At 36.2% G+C, this 24,623-nt stretch overlaps 1 protein-coding gene across 1 annotated transcript; it reads left to right on the top strand.

Moving 5' to 3' along the window:
• Positions 1-967: 967 nt before the first annotated feature.
• LOC144357849 (nose resistant to fluoxetine protein 6-like) lies at positions 968-14,383 on the top strand. Its single transcript, XM_085502712.1, has 14 exons — positions 968-1,124; positions 6,497-6,654; positions 7,282-7,360; positions 7,557-7,653; positions 7,901-8,136; positions 8,696-8,872; positions 9,225-9,318; positions 9,592-9,865; positions 10,127-10,206; positions 10,376-10,483; positions 10,834-10,972; positions 11,586-11,772; positions 12,012-12,154; positions 14,258-14,383. The coding sequence occupies exons 1-14, from the start codon at positions 968-970 to the stop codon at positions 14,381-14,383; spliced, it is 2,055 nt and encodes a 684-aa protein (XP_085358838.1).
• The last annotated feature ends 10,240 nt before the right edge of the window (positions 14,384-24,623 follow it).

The following is a 24,623-nucleotide window of genomic DNA, read 5'->3' as shown; positions in this document are numbered from 1 at the left end:
GCCGTTACGATATGCTGAACATGACAATCAAATTACGGAGATCTGCGACACGGTGATTTAACCTCAAAACCCATCTCAATTTGTCACCAAATTTTAAAATCCGTATTAACATTCTGAGGAACACATGGGTCGGCACTTAATTACTAACTATTAAATTATTTAATTATTGTATATCAATTGGCCCTGTCAAAATGCAAACTAGATTCTCATAACTGCCCTTTTTCCTTCCTGTACTTTTATTATTGTTGTAAATTTGCAAAATTTATGCATGGTTTATGAAAAAAGAAACCAGGTCACTTAGTATCATAATACTACCATCGCATGGGTACAATGAGACTATATTTGCATATATGCGCGCCATCGTATGTAATACAAATTGTTAAGTAATCAATCTTGGTAGATCTTATTCATATACTGCCATACAAGTAACAACTATCTAAAAGAAAGCTATACTAAGTTCACCGTTGAGAAGCACTGACAGGCTGACTGACTGGCTGACTGACTGACTGACTAGTGTACTGACAAACATACATATCCTTGCACAAGCTAATAGAATGAGAAGGTCTGGTAGTCGATAAATACAATATAGAATATACGCACAACAAATCACTGATTTGAAACTGCCAAATGTTTTTTATGAAGTAGCCCTTAATATATCATGTATATTTGAATTACGGTTGTCGTAGGCCTGTGTATATAGGTCGAAAGGTGTGTTATTTGTCTAGCACAAGTGCCAGTGTGTCATCTCAGCCTGCAATGGCATACAACTGGTAATTTTTGGGGTGCTATATCTTTCCCGTTATTTGTTTTCAGATTAAAATTCTATCAGCTTAGCGTTTTTTTGTTATGTGTCTCAACTTGCAGACTAAACATTTTCGTTGAAATTACCGCCAAACATGAAATCTATTTTTTTCACTAAACTCACCCTTGACGCTAGTGGGTAGTATACACACACGTGACAGGAAAAATGTCGTCTACGCCAGGTATTAATTGTATTGACTCCCTCAGCAAAAGTGTCCAAAATTGGAGAAGCATGTCAAGCTCTATGCGATGGAAATTTGTTGTTTCAGCGACCGATGCTGAAACAGTGTCACGATCGCCGCTGTCGGTTGAAACCAATCCCGGTAAGAATGTTCAAGTTGGTTCAAATCCCGGGTTTAAATGGGAGCTCCTCGTCGCGTCCGGTAACTTAGGCACATACACTCTCCGCACGGACGAATTGAGTAGGTGTTTCCGTTCGGGAAAAAACAGGAGTCGCCGTGGGAATCGTGGGGGCAATATGCCAGCAATTTCTCGACCGACATGGCCTCATGCTTGCATAGCATCGGCTCGGGGGGGGGGGGGGGTCAGTTGATACATACCTGGCAAGGGCCAACAGTTGCATTGTATATTGGAATATGTATTTTGACCATAGAAACACCCTCTGTCACTTACATAAGAGCATATTATTAACACAGTTATTTGTAGCAAATAAATGTCACCGATAATTATACCTATCTTGGCCAGTAATAAGACCGATAGTTATACCTAAAATAAAAAAACGGGACCAATTTCAGGGGTACGTAAATTAGGCAAGTTCTGTGTATTGCCCCCCCCCCCACCCGGAGCATTGGCCACCACAGGAAACATTGGCCATCGAAGAAATAACAAACATAATTAATCAGTGAAAATGGGGTTTTTACGCACAATATTTACAAATTATTTGCCATAAATAATAGTATTTAATACGTTTATGGTTTTTTTTGCTAATTACAGATAACCAAAAATCTGTAATAAGCGAAACAAGGGTCTTATACGTACAATATTTACAATTGTCGAACGAAACTTGACGAGCTGCAGTACATTCCCTTTTCCGTCGTATATATAACGACATAAACCATTTGTCGAAAATAACAATTTGTAATCTGTAACTGGTTCGTTTTGCTAATTACAGATAATAAAAAATCTGTAGTCAGCGAAACAAGGGTTTTACACATACAATATTTACAACTGTCGGACGAAAGAGTTTAAGTTTATGTTGTATTAGTACACTGGGATATAAATTCAAGATACTAGTATATTTATGTCACAAACGCGTATATAGTTTAAAATCACCTACGCATGCACTCGCGCCTACGCTAATCTAGGGAGTTTGCTCACCATGCATAAATTATCATAATTAGACAGATAGACATGTCAAATAATGCTAACATAATGAGACAGACCATAATGATAAAATATAAAAATGTGAACATAATGATGACATAATGTAAAAATCTTAACAAAATGAAAAAACAATGTGAACATAATTATAAAATATTATAAAAATGTGAATATAATGATGAAATAAAGAAAAAATGAAAACATAATTTTAACAACGACAAAAATGTGAACATAGTGATAAAACAATATAAAAATGTGAACACAGTGATGAAATAAAAATATGCTAACACAATAAAAAATTTAACATAGCGATCGCGGCAGGACTCCAGAAGACGTACCTACACTTTATGCATTTTTTTTTAATTATGCTAATTTATTTTTGACGTAGCAGTTTCTGTGCTCATGCATATTTATTATTAGTGGGTCAATACATTCTAAAAGGGGCGACATATTATTTCGGGGAGAAGAGTTAGAAATGGGGAATTAGAAATCTTTTTTAGACCTATTTAGAGAGCAGCAATGATCCTAGTGTCTGGCAAAGGAATTGAACTCAGATCTTCTTGATCACTAAAAATGCAACATATTTCTATTATTGAGTTACAATTGTCAAAAAATTGCCAATTTTGTGTTTTTACTTGTGTAAACTATATGCATACCATAACCCGTTAGAGTACATCTTGCGAATTGGATGTGTGTCATTTGCGTTGCCCATACCTGACCCAACCCTAACCCTAATGCCAAGACACGTTCCTGTTAATAATTATGTTGCCCATACCTGACCCGACCCTAACCCTAATGCCAAGACACGCACGTTCCTGTTAATAATTCCGTTGTCCATACCAGACCCGACCCTAACCCTAATGCCAAGACACGTTCCTGTTAATAATTATGTTGCCCATACCTGACCCGACCCTAACCCTAATGCCAAAACACGTTCATGTTAATAATTATGTTGCCCATACCTGACCCGACCCTAACCCTAATGCCAAGACACTTTCCTGTTAATAATTGCTCAATAATGATACTCTGTTGTGCACTGTCTGCAGGTAAGTTGCATTGATGTCAACTGATTAAACAAGTCGCGTTTAAGTAATTTCCACTATTAACAAGTGGTTAAATTGTGACAATAAATGTGTGGACATGTATATTTGAGACTTATTTTGGTGCAGACAACTTTCGTTTAATAATTTTACACCATTACAAGTTGTTAAATTGAGAGAATAAATGTATGGACAAATATTTGAGACTTATTTTGGTGTAGACAAGTCGCGTTTAATTAATTCCCACAAGTTGTTAAATTGAGAGAATAAATGTGTCGGCATATATTTGATACTTAATTAGGTGTAAGAACTCGTGTTTGATCAACTTCCACTGTTGCAAGTTGTTAAAATAATGAAATAAATATACTGGTATCTTTGGATATTTAATTTAATTGTGAAACTTTCTAAGAAAATATTAACTGCTGACTTTGAACCCTCAATCAACAATTCCGCAGACACAACAGAAAATGTTCGTCTGTTGCCTGAATTGTTTTTGTAATATAGGGAAGGCCATCGACAAAACTTACCTTGACTTGGGTCTTCTGTTTATCTCTTGTCACAATCTGGAAACTGTTGAACAAATTGAGCGTCGTCCATTTTAAATTTTACTTTTTATTTTTTCGCGACGTTCTTTGTTTACTTGTTACGGTTTGAGGGATTTCAGTTTATTTGTCTTACGTTTTTATAGTAGCTCTCAGCGGGACTCGAACTCACTGCCCTTTCAAGCTAATTTTGTTTTATCGCTACGCCGTAATATGCAACCACTTCCCCGTTTTATTGTGATTTTGTGAGTGTTTAATGATGTTTTTTCCTCACCCGTCACGCCATGATCCAATTTCAACCACACGGCCATTTTGCAACGAATTGCGTGACCCTTGGCGTGACCCGACTGACTACCAGTGTATGATCGTTCTGTTCAACTGTTAAGCTAGGATTTATTACCGTTATTATGATTATATTGTCACGTGATTTGTTTTACCTTATGTGTAATGTATTAAGTATCTTTATTATAATTTGTATATACCAATTCGTATATGCCGAGGAAACGACCCCGATTGAAGGTCATTTATTTTGTGACGTCACCAATTCGTGTGTAGGTACGGCTTCGAGAACCGGGCCGCGATGGCCATTGGAAATTTTCCTTTCCTCAAACCAAGGGAAGTAGGCAAAAGGGCCTGGGTTAATACAATAATAATAATACATGAATATTTTTCTTCTTGGATAAAATAAGTTATTAGTAACATTCCAGAAACGATAAAACAGTACTACGAGTATTACCGTCATTGGTAACATGTTGTGACTCGAACTCGTACATGTATTGGTTTTGCGTCTTGTCTAGACTGGCGCAGTCGGGCGATTAATTTGTTTTTGTAGTTTAAATAAAATTAAATAAATTGCGAAATGGGGGTGTTAGCGCAAAATCCCTTGTAGCTGCGAAATCACCCCGACTGGTTTATTCTGCATGGCCCTCTATCGACACTGCAGGAACCCGTCGTTTTTTCAACGGCTAATTATGTTAATGAGTGTTCTAATTGACAATCATCTGAGCCAATCACAGCGTCTCTACAACTGACCTCTAACCGAAAAGACGTCGGCTGATTGTAGCAGTCGATATTTTTTTAATTCTAGGACTAGTACGAGTTACTTTTTTACACATTGTGATGAATTAGAAACGACGACTACGACAAACTCGAATATCAACATGCCGCCATGTTGGGTCTGCAGTGTGACCTTTACCATGTTGACCTCATTATGCACGTATTTCCGCGCCCACCTCATTATAATATGTGCATCATGAATATTTAATAGCAATGAATTTCCTGCAGAATAAACCAGTCGGGGTGATTTCGCGCTAACACCTCCATTTCGCGATTTTTTTTTAAATTTTATTTAAACTACAAAAACAAATTAATCGCCCCGACTGCGCCAGTCTACGTCTTGTCGTACGTCTAGCGCGTACAAGACATGGCCGCGCGCTTTTTGAAAACGTTCAAATGTAGGACGCTTTCACCCCCGCTTTTCATAATAGTAGACGGGGTATGACAAGACTCAAGCTGGCCAATAGGTGTTCGCCATATAGAACACGTGACCTGCAATTTTTCATCCATTGTTCGTACCATTGTTTACGTGTACCATGCTCTTCTTCGCATTATTATGCATGTATGCCTTTTATAAAACAAGGTATACACCATGTTCAATCATTAAAAAAACACAATTCACTAATCTGGGCTCAATGTCGAATGTTTGCTGTGAAATGCAGAAACTTTAAGAATTGCTGTTGTGCGGTCACTTGTGATGCATCGCTGTCACTAGATGCATAGCTGCCGTTCTGTGCATATTTAAAATTAGTTCGATGACGGGCGAAATAATCTTACCGGCACTAAAACAACGATATACCCTCACAATACTGCATCTACCGATGCGTTGTTAACAATCAACTTCCCGGGTGACTCTGATTTTGAACAATATTTGTACAGTCGGCGTCAGTGTGCGATAACTCAAAAAATAGACTCGATCAAGCAAAAGTTTTCAATATGTTCATGAAAAATCTGGTTTATTTCTGTATTCATAAACAATTTCAAAACCATCACATAAAAATTACCTGCTATTTTACGCTTAAATAATGATGATGTGGTTATTTGGGACTCGACCGTCAACTACGAACACCATAAATAATGTTCGCGAACGAGAAGTCTGGTACGCGGTGTGTCCGAAAATGAAACACCCCGTCTATATTACAGTTTCGCTAAATATTTTATGGCCGGAAAGGAAACGAGAAATGTGCACGCTCGCGTGACATTTGCAAAAACGAAACAATGACCGCTGGTGGCGCTGTTCAATACTTCTTATGCCGCTAATTCATAACTTACTGCTCGAAGGATACAAAGCGTTTCATATTGAATGTGGAATTAAATAATATAAGCGAATGGTACAGCCAGAATTGTGTACATATATAAGATACATTTAGACATAGTTATTCAAAGTAATTGTATTTTATTGTCATTATTCAAATAAATCGTCAACATTTAAAAATTGTCATGATTAATCCTGGCTTATCTTACATTTTTGCCTACCGCCCTTGCTCAAACCTTTAAAAATATACTCTGTATGACACAGTTTTTCACGATCTCCGGTGAAATGGACCTTGCGAAGTTAGACGGACAGGTTGAAATGAACCGTAATAGTTAATACACAACGGTTATTCGCAGTTGTACTCAAGACACATACTTTAATATTATTGTAATAATGATACAAATATCAACTGACATGTCATGACAGTTGAACGATTAATTTGTATTGCAATTTAATTCCAGTGTACCAATCAGCGGGAGGTTTACCACCTGATATAGAATTCAGCTGGAACGCGAAAGACTGGGGTAACTTTGATCTTTGCCGTGACGTCAAGCCTGAAGTGAATGTCACCGAATTCGGTGGTCTTTATTGTTTAACTAACACTGATTCTAACATATTGGTAAATACAAAACGTACATATATATAGGGGGTTCACACGAGTGTTCCTACATTGTCACATTTAGCTGGTGATTTTCAATTCTTAACTACATTCGTTTTTACAAATCTGATATTGTAGGGTCACTATCGTGTCAATTTCACATACTCGTATTAAATACTCACAAACAAGTAACCATTTGTACGGTGTGCGGAAAAGTTGAGGTTGTGAGAAATAGAAAATCTGTCCACATATATAATGATGTCTTACAATATCAACAAAAATCAAATTGAAATAATCCCAAGCAACCTATCGAGAGATATAGTGAAAAACCACTAACATAGTATCGATGTTGGCAGTTTTAGAGATTTTTTGTCATTGTCGCAACTCATTCCTGTTGCATTGACCAATCAGATTACCCTTTTTACATATTATGGAGATATGGTAAATTGGTACACGGCACTGTACACTGAGCTGCCTTGAAATTATCGATAGTTAAAAATAACAAAAAAATACAGTCCGTGTTCATATAAAACAAAAAAGTGAAAAGGATTAGCAAATTATTTGTCCAAAACATGCTGTTGATGCAAATATGACATATTAAGTTGTTTATATATATATATATATATATATATATTGTATTTTATTCAGACATCGACTATTGTAGAGCTTGGCGTTTGTTTTCCAGATTCTTGCACAGATAAGGACGTCGAAACGTTCGTCGTCGAAGGTGAGAATCTACAGGTGTTATACAAATAGCACGATACTTTTATGAAGTGCTATCCGCAATAATTAGCAACAATGTGTGCTGTATATGTAGAACCGTGCTTTGCAATGACTGAACAGATAGCAAAGGACTATTCACGTATTCATACACTAAATGTTGCGTTAAGTATCTGAAAGAATATTACGTTTCACTTTTCTAGGCTTTCGCTGGCTATTGCCATGGCCTGCAGATGTTACTAGACCATTTACATCGTGTGCCCGAGGCTATTCCCTGGGGGCTGGGGACATTGTAGCCATGTAAGTAACCAATATTCATATGCGTATCAATTTCAAACGATGATCAATATATCGTTTGAATCAATTCACTGTAGGCGTATTTGTTCCCAACACAATGCCAACGTCTGGTAAGTTAGTCATATTTGAAACTAATGTTCGAATCTAAGACTGTGTGTCCGAGGGCAAGAAAGATAAATGTAAATTCAATCATTATTATTGTAAACAAACTAACTAAAGCATGTATATGTGTTTATCAATTACGCTGCAGAACTATATGTGCGACTCTTTTATGTGTCATCATTGCTGGAACTGTGTACGATATGGTGAGAATGAGGCGAGAGAAGTCGTCGTCTGCGCAGCCTGTGATACCATCAAAGACCAGAACTGAAGACAGTCAAGAACTGGACAACCACTTAGATACCAACACCTCTACCACCAATTTGGACATAGAAATCGACTTCAACGAGTCAACCAAATGTGACTTATGCGCTACTAAGTGTCAAGGTATCAAATATGATCTTGTAATAATTAACAACATTTCTAGATTAAAATAAAGGAAACGCGCATTGACCACTATTTTGTGAGAACAGGGCAAGTACGGGAATATGTGCAATAATGGGCGAGGCCCAATCGTATTCATTATTTAAGCTAGCACTCCCGTCCGAGCCCTGTTATCCCGTAATGATGGACAGTGTTGAGTCTTTTATTTAAACTACAATGGTCTGTTGAAAATTTGTATATGTGTGGAGTGGTAGCCCGAGGAGAGAGAAATCGTCAATGTGGTTAGAGCGTCGGGGACGCCTATATTTCAGTTCACGGGCAAACGAACATACACATTAGTAAATTTTCAGATGAAAATGTCCAGGATTTCATATACCTGAACAAATAATATAGGGTTTGTTGTTTAAAATATTCATACAAATGTGGGGAGATTTTGTGTTGACGAGTCTCACACACACACCATCTTGTCCTGATAACAGGGTTGTTCCTGGCACCGATCGAGCAATTAGAATACGGCGTTTCAATAATGTTATGGTAAATATTCATGTCGTTTTCACTGCAGATATAATAATTGGTTGTCTCATGTCATTCTCCGTCATCGCCGTGGGTAGAAAAATGATGAGCACGACTCAAGCAAAAGGTGCCATCGGTTGTCTAAACGGAATACGTGTTATCAGTATGTTTTGGATTATATTATTTCATGTGGTTCTGTATCTGGCTACACGTCCTTCAGTTCTCGGTGAGTACATATAAATATTACATAATTTCTTCAAGAGAGTGAATTTCCCATGACGAGATGTGTCTGTACAATGCCGTTTCTCTTACTTTTAGATAACCGATAAGCTAATATGTTTTGGGTTTTCCACACATTTTTTTTGGTATTTGTTTTGTTGCTTTATTTGTATATGCAGCGTTTTGAGATTAAACGTCAATAATGTCTAGATAAGTGTATTGAGGTATTTGGAGTAAAAACCGTCACATTAGCATCACATTATTGAAGCTGGGGTCTTTGTCATTATATTCGAACTTTTTAAAAACGGTCAAATCGAGTTACTGGCGATAACATAAGTAAAATATTTTTTCGTAAACAGGTAATATTGGTTATGTTGATAAAGTGACCGAATCGTGGTCAACGATTATACCTAGGAAGGGTGATCTTGCTGTCGAAGCATTTCTTGTTCTTAGGTGAGTTTTTGTTATTAACAACTCATATATCCAAAAGAAAATGTCATCATAATAATAGTGCAATACTCTAGCATAAACAAATTTTACCCTGGGATATTCTTTTCTTGGTAGCACTGATATTTACAGGCGAGTAATATTACATTGCGCCGTGTTGTTGGTTGATTTGTCCGCCATTAATATGTATGACATACCTCTGATTACCTGTACTTATACTATGCCATCCTCTGTTAGGAATCTCATTTGTTTAATTTAATAATGTTCTTAAATCTGTAGTGGTTTGTTGGTAACTTATCTAACAATGAGACAATTCAAAAGATGTGGTGGCCCAAGACATCATAACTGGTTCTTGTTCTACTTCCATCGATTCTGGAGACTGACTCCGGTGTACATGTTTGTGTTGATGTTGTACACTACTCTGGTGATATTCGTGTCCGATGGACCACTGTGGAATAAATGGATACCCATTCAGGCAGAGTGTGAGGAGACATGGTGGGAACATTTACTATATATCAATAACTTGTACCCCTTGCCCGGAACTACTGACGGGGTAGGTATATAGGTGACAACCATTGTTCATTCATTATTTGGTTCACATGAACGTAAGAATTTGTCATGATCATAAGCCCTTGGATTACATTACATTACGCTACATTACATTACATTACATTACATTACATTACATTACATTACATTACATTACATTACATTTATTTGGTTCACACAAACGTGAAATGTTTGCATGGTCATAAGCCATTACATTATATTACATTACATTACATTTTTAATTCCGATTTGCATTACTTTATAGTGTTTTGGATGGTCTTGGTACCTTGCGTTGGATATGCAGTTATACATTATTAGCCCAATATTCATCATCACTTTCTACAAGTAAGTCACTTATATGACAACGCAACATATATTATAATCACTACTACATAATATCAGAATACCTCGCACTCACTGTGAAATTACATGCTACGTATACTTAAGTCTATGTATAAGAAATGAACCTGAGCGATATCATTATACAATAATGCATCCTTATATATATATACAGGTCTCGTGTGGGCGGCGTTGTTTTGACAGCAATTACCTGCTGTGCCTGCTTTGGTGTATCTGCTTATTTTGCTGTTGTTCAAGGCATGCCCTTTGGATTTGACTCTGAGTAAGTGTGTAATTCTTTATCTTTAAACAAAACAACAGTACGATATGTCAATACATTATAATCATTATTGGCGTAATGCATACATGTGTAATAAAATGTACGCTGACATGTCTACGAATATGTTTACAGTTTTATGAGGTATTATCCCTGAATATTAATGTCATTCTCCTGTACTTGTAACCTGATACATGTTTTCCTTATCAAGAATAACATCCGGGTGTTTATGTATTATAACGTGGAGTAAGGTAGGCGCTACGTGTCCCAATGATTGACAACGTGATCATGTCTTATAGCATCGCGTGGCGTTCTCGTTTTTGCTACGTATATAAAGTATTGTATTATTTCTGTAGATATTACAAAAAGCCGAAATACGAAGGTGGAGATGTATTGTACACAAAACCCTGGTATCGTTTACCAAACTATCTTGTCGGTGTTGTCTTGGGGTACCTATTCTTCTGTTTGAATGGTAAAAAGGTCAAAATAAATAAGGTTTGTAAATCAATATTTGTACAGTGGATGTTTATGACTTATTGGCGTGATGTAGTGCATGTGTCGAACACGTGCTCTAATATATTGACCTCGTCTGGGGCCGATAACAGCCAATTGGGGTCGCTAATTCTTTACACTGACCGACGCTATAGACAATAACTGTTTTATTATCCCGGAAGTGAATAACAAGACAGTAAGCGAGGTAAAGCTATGAGCTAAAAACAATTATCAGAAACAAAATTAGCCATCAACAGAAACGTATCCAAAAGTATTATCCATTCTACTAATCGTCAACAACAATCTAAGTGTCGCGGATGTCATGACACCAGGGGCGAGTAACACATAAATGACGTCAGAAGCAAAACATACGACGGGAAAGACCAATATCAATATTGATCAAACGAGTCTATGTCCGTGTTTGATCGATAACATTGACCAATATTTAATTTAATAATAATCCGTTATATATCATATTTTGAATGTCGTGTTCTGGTCATTACATTACTGCACAATATCACGATGTACATAGAGTATAATTGTTATTGACATCATTTTACAAACAAGACACACGATTGTTTAATAATGCGAGTTTTGTTTATCTTTTCTTGAACAGATATTAAATCTGTTCACGTGGGCGTGTGCTATTGCCGTTGGATTGGCTGTTGTGTTAGGAGTCTACACTTCGATGACAGATCACCGTATGGACCAATGGGTAGCTGTGTTGTACGAAACAACACACAGATTTGCATTCTCTGTGGCAATTGGTTGGGTCATATTCGCTTGTAATACTGGTAATGGCGGTAAGAGTTTTTTTTATTTACTTCCACAGAGTTTGCTCTATTGATATGATGCGACCCCACATTTATCATTTGAAATATATTTATATTGGCCCAAAAAAGTACGCTGTGTATTATTCATTAGATACAAACATTCGAATTTATTAAACGTTGCCATGATTACATTATATACACAACAGATTAATGTATTTACTCTATGCACTCAAATAAATAGTTAAACTGTCAAAGTGTTATTTCTATAGGACCTGTAAATACACTGTTGTCATGGAGTGCCTGGTTACCACTGGCTCGAATGAACTACTGTGCCTATCTGATACATTTATTTATTCTCGTGATATACGATTTGAGTTTGAAACAGTTGTTCTACTATTCAAATATGAATACAGTAAGCATATTTATTTGTTCACACTACGCACCTTCTAATCATATTACTATGGTAACGCTCAAACATATTGAGTACCATATCAGAGACTTTTTTATTCACACTACGCACCTTCCAATTATATTACTGCGCGGTGACGTTCAAACATATTGAGTACCGTATCACAGAGTGCTCTGTTCACACTACGCACCTTCTAATCATATTACTGCGCGGTGACGCTCAAACATATTGACTACCGTATCACAGAGAGTTTTGTTCATACTACGCACCTTTTAATCATATTACTGCGCGGTGACGCTCAAACATTTTGAGTACCCTATAACAGAGTGTTCTGTTCACACTATGCACCTTCTAATCATATTACTGCGCGGTGACGCCCAAACATATTGAGTACCGTATCACAGAGTGTTCTGTTCACACTATGCACATTCTAATCATATTACTGCGCGGTGACGCTCAAATATATTGAGTACCGAATCACAGAGTGTTCTGTTTACACTACGCATCTTCTAATCATATTACTGCGCGGTGACGCTCAAACATATTGAGTACCGTATCACAGAGTGTTCTGTTTACACTACGAACCTTCTAATCATATTACTGCGCGGTGACGCTCAAACATATTGAGTACCGTATCACAGAGTGTTCTATTTACACTACGCACCTTCTAATCATATTACTGCGCGGTGACACTCAAACATATTGAGTACCGTATCACAGAGTGTTCTGTTTACACTACGCACCTTCTAATCATATTACTGCGCGGTGACGCTCAAACATATTGAGTACCGTATCACAGAGTGTTCTGTTTACACTACGCACCTTCTAATCATATTACTGCGCGGTGACGCTCAAACATATTGAGTACCGTATCACAGAGTGTTCTGTTTACACTACGCACCTTCTAATCATATTACTGCGCGGTGACGCTCAAACATATTGAGTACCGTATCACAGAGTGTTCTGTTTACACTACGCACCTTCTAATCATATTACTGCGTGGTGACGCTCAAATATATTGAGTACCGTATCACAGAGTGTTCTGTTTACACTACGCACCTTCTAATCATATTACTGCGCGGTGGCCCTCAAACATATTGAGTATCGTATCACAGAGTGTTCTGTTCACACTATGCACCTTCTAATCATATTACTGCGTGGTGACGCTCAAATATATTGAGTACCGTATCACAGAGTGTTCTGTTTACACTACGCACCTTCTAATCATATTACTGCGCGGTGGCCCTCAAACATATTGAGTACCGTATCACAGAGTGTTCTGTTTACACTACGCACCTTCTAATCATATTACTGCGCGGTGACGCTCAAACATATTGAGTACCGTATCACAGAGTGTTCTGTTTACACTACGCACCTTCTAATCATATTACTGCGTGGTGACGCTCAAATATATTGAGTACCGTATCACAGAGTGTTCTGTTTACACTACGCACCTTCTAATCATATTACTGCGCGGTGGCCCTCAAACATATTGAGTACCGTATCACAGAGTGTTCTGTTCACACTATGCACCTTCTAATCATATTACTGCGTGGTGACGCTCAAATATATTGAGTACCGTATCACAGAGTGTTCTGTTTACACTACGCACCTTCTAATCATATTACTGCGCGGTGGCCCTCAAACATATTGAGTACCGTATCACAGAGTGTTCTGTTTACACTACGCACCTTCTAATCATATTACTGCGCGGTGGCCCTCAAACATATTGAGTACCGTATCACAGAGTGTTCTGTTTACACTACGCACCTTCTAATCATATTACTGCGCGGTGACGCTCAAACATATTGAGTACCGTATCACAGAGTGTTCTGTTTACACTACGCACCTTCTAATCATATTACTTTGTCTGTTTCATTTTTATAACTGTACTATTTGCTCGTAATTAAGACAAGTTCTCTAGTCTCCCTGTGTTGTCCACTAAAAAGTAGCACCATTGTTTATAAACGCATCTTGGAAATAGTTATAATAGGACGAGTGACGAGACTCGAAATGTACAACAGTCATGTTTGAAATGGGGAAGGTTGACATGCAAATTAGAAACGTTTTTGTTCTAAAGCGACATTGTTTTTTTCCTTTCCCTAGGCGTTTGCGTATATTGGTATTCTGGTAGTGACATATATGGCGGCTTTTGTCATTGCAATGGCAGTAGAACTTCCGATGATTGAAGTAGAAAAAGTCATATTACCATGTAAAAGGAAAACACCATGAAACTTCCTTCGTTTTTAACGTCGTTTGATTGATCCTGTTTATTCATGTATTATAATAAGCCCATTATGTCATTTTTATGTATATATGTATATGTATAAACAAACATTGTGTACAATTGTATGATATTAGATAAAATCTATATAACTTTCAAGATTTAATTTTGTTTATTTCGCTTTATTGTATGAATTGCTAACGCTCAACGATTATGTTTAGTGACGTCTTATACATAATATTTGCATAATGTAATAGTATGCGTTGGTCAATAGCTGGTAATAAACTTATGTTTTTATTACTTTCGAATATCTTGTATATGTATACTCAACCAAAAAACAAATTTGTCTTTGTTTGTCTTTGTAAAGTTACAATTATGTAATAAGATTTTGTTTATACCGCTAAAAAAAAATTCCGAGATTCACATGGTCTTATAATTGTCTTACTGGTTATTATAAATGTTGAACAGCCGACACAAACTCAAATACTTTTCGTTTTAACTACCTATAATTATATGCACGCAATCTGACCCTTTGACTTCGATTTGGCTTGGATTGAATATTTTATTTTAAACAACATTCTGACGTGAAATACAAAATGTATTTCAACACAAGTACGACATGGTTGTCTGAGTTTTCTTGCCCGATTATTGAGTCTTCGCAATGTGTTTACGGTTTGTATAATTATTGTTGTTTTCCTCAAGGCGAAGACAAGCTGAAGGACCATGAAGCTAAATGGCAATTCCATGCATGGGCTGAGTGAAAGAAAATATTTAATCTAAGCCTAAAATAAAACCTAATATTACACTTCTTTGTGTATTTGTTAATTTTACATGTTTGTCATGACAGTACATCTAGAAAATCTCCTCTTTCGTTGATAATTTCCAGTGTTTGGAATGTCTGTCGACCGTGCCCCAATAATTTGTTCGGGAAATCGATCCCCGTTGGTTTCTCCATACTGAGTTTAGGACGGACGTCGGTCCCGACGTCCGGCATTCATCACAAGCAGCCGAGACAAAACATTGACCGTTATTCATGGGGATCATGTCCCATAATTTGTGGGCTGAAAACCCAAATAATTAAACAAGTATTATTATATATATTTCATTTTACATCGCGAAACTACAACAGAGCTTGGTTGTTCGCGGTGAAACAGCCGCCTTGAAGTCGATACAACTTCAACTAGCCATTTTTTACCTTGGAATAAAAAAAATAAAGATTCCAAGAGCATCGGGGAATATATTAATAACCATTTTTAGCAATCGCTAGATTTATTTTATCCGAATACATGAAATGCACGAGATTTTCGACATTTATTGGCAACTTCCGCGCTGAAAATGGTTGAAAATGTGGGTGTGGTTCTCTCGCAAAATACTGTTGATAATACGGACAAATATGGTTCTGTGACCCAGGTCGTGCTCCGATCAGGTGACTTTCAGCAAATCAATGATGTTGTAACAAAGCATATTTGACGCTAATTGAAGGGTCGTCGTACCGTCCAATCTCCGGCTTCGATTCACATAGTTTTTTTTGTTCTGTGACAGGCTTCAAAATTATTCACTGAAAAACATCGGTATATTTTGATTAACGGAGGGGATTTGACCTCAGTTCAGAAAGAAGAAAAACTAAGCTGAGTCCACGGTGAATCAGTTTTCTTTGCTAGTCGTGGAATAAGGTAACCCAGAGTAGGGTCGATGATTTTCAGCCCTGAAGGACTTCCGCGTGAATCCTGATTTTCGAATTGTTCATTGTCTGGCCACCAAATATTTATGGCTATAACTAAATTTGACACGTTTTTTTTTTTCTGAATTATTCATTTATGTCAAGCTCTGTTCTATTTTTTCAGAGCACATGTGGCCGTTTTAGTCAAAATATTTTTTGTGGGAACACTTTTACGGTACACATATAGATCGAGCTCATTCACTGATCGTGACTTAATTTTGAAAATTGAATGAAAATTATACCAGACCGACTGCTGTGGACCGACGTGGTTTTGGTATCGTTATTTTTGGAATTATTCATTAACATTTTCCTCGTTTCTCTGCTCTGTCGAAAGAAGTTACCTATGCCCTTTTCACGTAACTGTCTCATTAAAATAAAATATTACATTTAGAACAAGCATCGAAAACACGTAACAAGAGGTCCCAGTTAAGTTGCTTTGACCATGGACGTACTAGTACGTCCATGCTTTGACGATTGAGTGTCATGCAACTATTAGATTTGAAAAACCACCATTTCGACTACTCATGTGTGATAAGTGTTTTGGCGAGCAGTCAATGTTTTCAATGAGCGAGCGAAAAAAAAGAGCGATTAAAATGCTGTCGGTTTCCGGTCGGACAAGACCGCGCGGTCGAAAATCAAGCAATAAGCTGTGGGTGTAAAAGCGGAAGGCTGGGCGAAATTAGTACCGTAATTACATAAACTTTGTAGTATTGATATGCAAATCGGATTTTTCATAAAGTGTCAATTAGGATTACTTTCATGCGAGTGTTGTGCTTATGTTGGTGGTGTTTATAAACAATCACACGTGGCAATGTTTTGAAATAGAAAAAACGTCGAAATATGCCTTATAAAATGGAGTTTTTGTTTAGACTAAAAGCACAGTCATAGATACTGTCATGACCATCAATAATTTAAAATAAAAACAAATATTGAAAAAAAAACACATTAAACGTATGCTAACCCCTTAAGTTCATTTCAGCGATGACACCGTATCAAGTCAAGGGTGGCTCTTGTATTGTAGAATATGAATATGAACTCAATAATTATCACATACAAACATGATACTACGCAGACAAATTCATATACGTTGTGACTCAGCCAATGTAATCGTGCAATAGAATGTTATGTTTCAAATTGTTAGATGTATTTAACGAGGTTCCTACATATGTGGTTTAGACCATTTGTTGTACGGGTGCGATTATGAGTAGAACACAAACTATTTTATTTAGTTTGACAAAATTCTTGTTCAAAAAATCATTCTGTATTGACGTCACACTGACACCTTATCACTAGCCATACAATTAAGATAAATGGTTCATTGCCCTTTTTAAGTAGGATATGAGATTGGACCCAATTTTTATTTGAGCAAGTGAGATATTTTATATTAATGCTTTTACTTTTAAGTTCTTTCTTTTGTAATGCTCTAGAAATATTTAATTAAATTAGATTATAAACCAACTGCCGCCAGTCCTGTTATGAAGCAACTATTTCGCACAGAGTTCTGGGTAAATCAAGGAAATACTCGCTGTTACGGCACGCCTGATTGGCTAAAAATGAGTATGCGCACTTGATTTACCCAGAACTCTGTGCGAATCCCCCTTGATTCTGGCTGCTGGCCATTTTCGTTCATGAAATCGTTGGATATCATCAGAAAACGCGGGATTTGTGCAGTTTTGAATAAAACCAAGTTAGCGATTATGACAGAACAATGGTTATTAACGTATCACCTGGTCCCCTCTAAAATTGTTGTTTCGCATTTTAAGGTAAGAAATCGAAATTTGAAACCAAAAGGGTGTCGATTTACTAGGTTTCACAACTTGTTTATTTATATACGTATAGCGGATGATTTTTTTTTTAAATTAGTATTTATTGATTTTCAGCCCCCAAGTGACTGTGATCATATCAAAGATATACTAGTAGATTTTCCAAATTGTGGCTATAGGCGAATGGCCGGGTTCCTTCTTCAAAAACAGTTGCGCGTTCAACAGAAAGTGATACGAGTGATAGACGTCCATGGTGTGTTGACCCCATCGTCCGAATCGCACAGTTTCGCTAAAGCCGGCCATTCAGTTCCGGCCCACGAACCCGTGCGTGATCGCGTTAGGAAAATGTTCTGTTTACACTACGAACCTTCTAATCATATTACTGCGCGGTGACGCTCAAACATATTGAGTACCGTATCACAGAATGTTCTGTTTACACTACGAACCTTATAATCATATTACTGCGCGGTGACGCTCAAACATATCAAGTACCGTATCACAGAGTGTTCTGTTCACACTACGCAGTTTCTAATCATATTACTGCGCGGTGACGCTCAAACATATTGAGTACCGTATCACAGAGTGCTCTGTTCACACTACGCACCTTCTAATCATATTACTTTGTCTATTTAATTTTTATAACTCAGATATTATTGAGTGTAATAATTCAATAACTAACCGTACCTAATACACATCATGTTATGCTTTCGGAAGCAATGTACTATCTGCTCGTAATTAAGACAAGTTCTCTAGTCTCCTTGTGTTGTCCACTAAAAAGTAGCACCATTGTTTATAAACGCATCTTGGAAATAGTTATAATAGGACGAGTGACGAGACTCGAAATGTACAACAGTCATGTTTGAAATGGGGAAGGTTGACATGCAAATTAGAAACGTTGTTGTACTAAAGCGACATTGTTTTTTTTCCTTTCTCTAGGCGTTTGCGTATATTGGTATTCTGGTAGTGACATATATGGCGGCTTTTGTCATTGCAATGGCAGTGGAACTTCCGATGATTGAACTAGAAAAAGTCATATTACCATGTAAAAGGAAAACATCATGAATCTTTCTTCGTTTTAAATGTCGTTTGATTGATCCTGTTTACTCATGTATTATAATAAGCCCATTATGTCAGTTTTATATATATATGTATATGTATAAACAAAGAATGTGTACAATTGTATGATATTAGGTCAAATCTATATAACTTTTAAGACTTCATTTTGTTTATTGCGCTTTATTGTATGAAATGCTAACGCTCAACGATTATGTTTAGTGACGTCTTATACATAATATTTGCATAATGTAATAGTATGCGTTGGTCAATAGCTAGTAATTAACTTATGTTTTAGCACTTTCGCTTATCTTGTACATGTATACTCAACCAAAAACAAACTTTGTCTTTGTTTGTCTTTGTAAAATTACAATTATGTAATAAGATTGTATACAATAAAGTTTATTTCAGTGATGACACCATATCAAATGAAGGACGGTACTACTATTGTAGAATATGACTATGAACTAATTATCGCATACAAACATGATTATCCGCAGACAAATTCATATACGTTGTGACTAAGCCAATGTAATGATTTATCGTGCAATAAAATGTTATGTTTCAAATTGTTAGAGATATTTAACGAGTTTCCTTCATATGTGGTTTACGCCATTTGATGTACGGGTGCGATTATGAGTAGAACACAAATTGTTTTATTTAGTTTGACTAAAATTCTTGTTCGAAAAATGTAATAATTACATTTTTATAAGGTCAAATACAAAGCTTTTGACAAATTTTATAACACAATATTCTGATTACATATCGCATTTAAAAAGTTGATGTAACAACTCATTGGTTAATCATGTCGAGTTTTGTGACTGTTTTTTTAAACCTTTTAACCAGTTACTGCCATCGCAATCAAGTAATGGATGGTACACATTGGTTGTGAAAAGTTTAAGTCATTCATAAACTTTATTGTGAGCATTCAAATACAGTAAATGTAAATTCTCATATCATGAGTTGTCTTCCGACACGAGTGCTTTGAAACGTATTGCATACATTGTTGTTGGCAACAACATTTGTAACATTGTCGTCGCCACTGTAAGCTGAGTAAATACTAGCGTATTGATGTACGTGTCACAATACTTGTTGCTGCGATTATCTCGTAGAACAGAGTGACCTCGATATTGGAAAATCATTCTGTATTGACGTCACACTGATACATTATCACTATACATACAATTAAGATAAATGGTTCATTGCCCTTTTTTAAGTAGGATATGAGATTGGACCCAATTTTTATTTGAGCAAGTGAGATATTTTATATTATTTTTTTTACTTTTAAGTTCTTTCTTTTGTAATGCTCTAGAGATATTTAAGTAAATTAGATTATAAACCAACTGTCGCCAGTCATGTTATGAGGCAACTATTTCTTATACGATAAACTTATTCAACATGGTACGTTCATACTTATCAGTCTGATGTGAATGTCGCATTGTCATACAAATCACTCCACAACCCCGACACGGGTTCCACGTGATGTATATTCTGACTCATCGTCAGTCATATATTATATCTAATTATGAGTAGAACATCGACTTCCTGACGTCATTTCGTGACTTATGACGTATACTGAGGTGCGTCTAATTTATAACTCCATTGAAAATCGGTCAACCCTCTATTGATTATGGAAGCCCTCATAAACAGTCACATTGGATTCCGAATCAGGATGTGGAGCAGCTGTAACGTTATCGATGGGATGTTAGTATGATTGTATGTGTGAATGCAACCAGTCAGTGCGTGTTGCATCCATTTTGAAAGGATCTTATACGGTTCCTATAGACTTATATAGATTCCTATAGAAATCTAATAATGGTTTTCAATAGTTTAAATTGATCTTATAATTTTTTGAGCAGTGGTAGACTGACGACAGTCCTCGGGCCTAATGTAATTGTGTATCCTAGATATTCAAACGCCGACGGTACTGGATAGGTATAGTCGTACCATGCTAACTAACAGCACTCCATACTTCCTGTCCCGGCGTTGGCAATTTATTAACGCCTATTACGTTTATACACAATATTTATTAATAATAACAGATTAATATTAGGTACGACCGACTGTCGACAGTCTATACTGCTGTATCAATACAACACTGTTTCTTTATACCGTTTAGTATTTAAATCTCAAATATGGGGAAAAAGTGGGACCTTTACCATTCTAAAAGCTTCTGAAGTCGAGTAGATATCTCTGTACAGGCGAGACAAACTCTGCGTTCAAACAACTGATAAATTATGCTGTTTGTGTTGTCTCTACTTGTCATTTATTGATGTGTCAGGAAGATTTGTGAAAACAGTACAATTACCAAATCAGGCAGTTTACGCAGAATATTGTTTCACGATAGAATATGCATGTGAATATTTGACACGTGAGACGTCATAACCAGACAGGTGATTGTAACGTCACAACTAATCACTCAGGTATTTGATTGTAACGTCATAACCAGTAGGTATTTAATTGTAACGTCATAGCCAGACAGGTGTTTGATTGTAACGTCATAACTAATCAGTCAGGTATTTGATTGTTACGTCATAACCAGTAGGTATTTAATTGTAACGTAATAACCAGTAGGTGTTTGATTGTAACGTCATAACCACTAGGTATTTAATTGTAACGTAATAACCAGTAGGTATTTGATTGTTACGTCATAACCAGTAGGTATTTAATTGTAACGTAATAACCAGTAGGTGTTTGATTGTAACGTCATAACTAATCAGTCAGGTATTTGATTGTTACGTCATAACCAGTAGATATTTAATTATAACGTCATAACCAGTAGGTGTTTGATTGTAACGTCATAACTAATCAGACAGGTGTTTGATTGTAACGTCATAACCAGTAGGTATTTAAATATAACCTCGTAACCAGTCAGGTATTTGATTGTAACGTCATAACCAGTCAGGTATTTGATTGTAACGTCATAAGAAACTGCCGAAGCCTTGGATGGATCAACCAAGATCACAGAACAAATGTATGATGCTATTAGTCAATTGTAGACGCAAATTGCAATGTAGAGTAGCAAGATGAGTTTAAAGATATACTGTAAACAGCGCCACCTTCTGGCCAGCTATTCTATGCCTAATTCTGAAAGAGTATACTTGGCAGGAAGTGCTAAAAATAGCTATGATGCACTTGTGTTTGGGCTCTTCGACGGAGACAATGGCAGAGTATGGTGCATTTACTTTAGTTGTACGTTTCAGTGATTCTCTCCACATCTATAATAAATATCAAAAAAGAATATGTTTAACTCATACCATCTGAAAAAAACCCAATTGAAACAGTTCTGAATTAATCTTTTCAAAATTATCTCAATATACCAGTGTCCGAACCACACTGGTTTGCTATAACCGGCTACAGCAGAATGAATGGTCCTTGGCTGCCAAAGATGTCAATATACATGTACTAAAATTAAACTAAAGTTGTATGACAGAATAGGGAAATGTTTGTTTATATTGTCAGTAGGTTTTGGATACAAATCAACTTTTAATCCATGCATTAGATAGCATTAATTTAAAATGAATACGTATCTTGTTTTGTACTAAATAATCTTAATACAAAAAAATAATTAAAAACGAAAAATTATAACCGCGGCATCACATCATTTTTCAATTTACCTTAGTAGAAATACAATTTTTGGTGGGAGTGGGGCTAAAAATGCCAGAATTTTGTGGCTTCAATTCTATAAATATTGGCCATATAAAAGAAATACTTTATTTTCCCATACAATCAACTTGCTAATAATCTAGACCTGATGAAGCAGTTATTGTCAGTCATCAATCAGCTTTAACAATGGTTTTCTTTTGAGTCGTTTGAATAAATCCAATGCAAATAAATAAATAAGAATATTAATATTAAATTCAATCCCATGAAATGAGCTTACATGTATAACATAATATGGAACTACAATTACCTTCTGTACAAGTCAGTTTAACATGTTGATCCAGGACAGCTTTTCCTAGATTCCAAATCCATTGAAACTGATCCTCTGTTGTCCAAATACCCATCAGAGTTTGGTATACCACATTGATAATCCATACCAAGAAACTAGCAATGACTATATATACAATATTTCATGACAGTCTATTTTTGTTTAAATCTAGGTCACACTATACTTTCATGAAATATTGTATATATAGTCATTGCTAGTTTCTGGCATTTTTAGCCCCACTCCCACCAAAAATTGTATTTCTACTAAGGTAAATTGAAAAATGATGTGATGCCGTGGTTATAATTTTTCGTTTTTAATTATTTTTTTGTATTAAGATTATTTAGTACAAAACAAGATACGTATTCATTTTAAATTAATGCTATCTAATGCATGGATTAAAAGTTGATTTGTATCCAAAACCTACTGACAATATAAACAAACATTTCCCTATTCTGTCATACAACTTTAGTTTAATTTTAGTACATGTATATTGACATCTTTGGCAGCCAAGGACCATTCATTCTGCTGTAGCCGGTTATAGCAAACCAGTGTGGTTCGGACACTGGTATATTGAGATAATTTTGAAAAGATTAATTCAGAACTGTTTCAATTGGGTTTTTTTCAGATGGTATGAGTTAAACATATTCTTTTTTGATATTTATTATAGATGTGGAGAGAATCACTGAAACGTACAACTAAAGTAAATGCACCATACTCTGCCATTGTCTCCGTCGAAGAGCCCAAACACAAGTGCATCATAGCTATTTTTAGCACTTCCTGCCAAGTATACTCTTTCAGAATTAGGCATAGAATAGCTGGCCAGAAGGTGGCGCTGTTTACAGTATATCTTTAAACTCATCTTGCTACTCTACATTGCAATTTGCGTCTACAATTGACTAATAGCATCATACATTTGTTCTGTGATCTTGGTTGATCCATCCAAGGCTTCGGCAGTTTCTTATGACGTTACAATCAAATACCTGACTGGTTATGACGTTACAATCAAATACCTGACTGGTTACGAGGTTATATTTAAATACCTACTGGTTATGACGTTACAATCAAACACCTGTCTGATTAGTTATGACGTTACAATCAAACACCTACTGGTTATGACGCTATAATTAAATATATACTGGTTATGACGTAACAATCAAATACCTGACTGATTAGTTATGACGTTACAATCAAACACCTACTGGTTATTACGTTACAATTAAATACCTACTGGTTATGACGTAACAATCAAATACCTACTGGTTATTACGTTACAATTAAATACCTAGTGGTTATGACGTTACAATCAAACACCTACTGGTTATTACGTTACAATTAAATACCTACTGGTTATGACGTAACAATCAAATACCTGACTGATTAGTTATGACGTTACAATCAAACACCTGTCTGGCTATGACGTTACAATTAAATACCTACTGGTTATGACGTTACAATCAAATACCTGAGTGATTAGTTGTGACGTTACAATCACCTGTCTGGTTATGACGTCTCACGTGTCAAATATTCACATGCATATTCTATCGTGAAACAATATTCTGCGTAAACTGCCTGATTTGGTAATTGTACTGTTTTCACAAATCTTCCTGACACATCAATAAATGACAAGTAGAGACAACACAAACAGCATAATTTATCAGTTGTTTGAACGCAGAGTTTGTCTCCCTGTACAGAGTTATCTACTCGACTTCAGAAGCTTTTAGAATGGTAAAGGTCCCACTTTTTCCCCATATTTGAGATTTAAATACTAAACGGTATAAAGA

The sequence above is a fragment of the Saccoglossus kowalevskii genome, chromosome 8, assembly GCF_978046115.1.
Source record: "Saccoglossus kowalevskii chromosome 8, keSacKowa6.1, whole genome shotgun sequence".
Lineage (NCBI taxonomy): Eukaryota > Metazoa > Hemichordata > Enteropneusta > Harrimaniidae > Saccoglossus > Saccoglossus kowalevskii.
The sequence above is the reverse complement of the archived record's forward strand: the minus strand, read 5'-3'. Positions and strand labels throughout refer to the sequence as shown.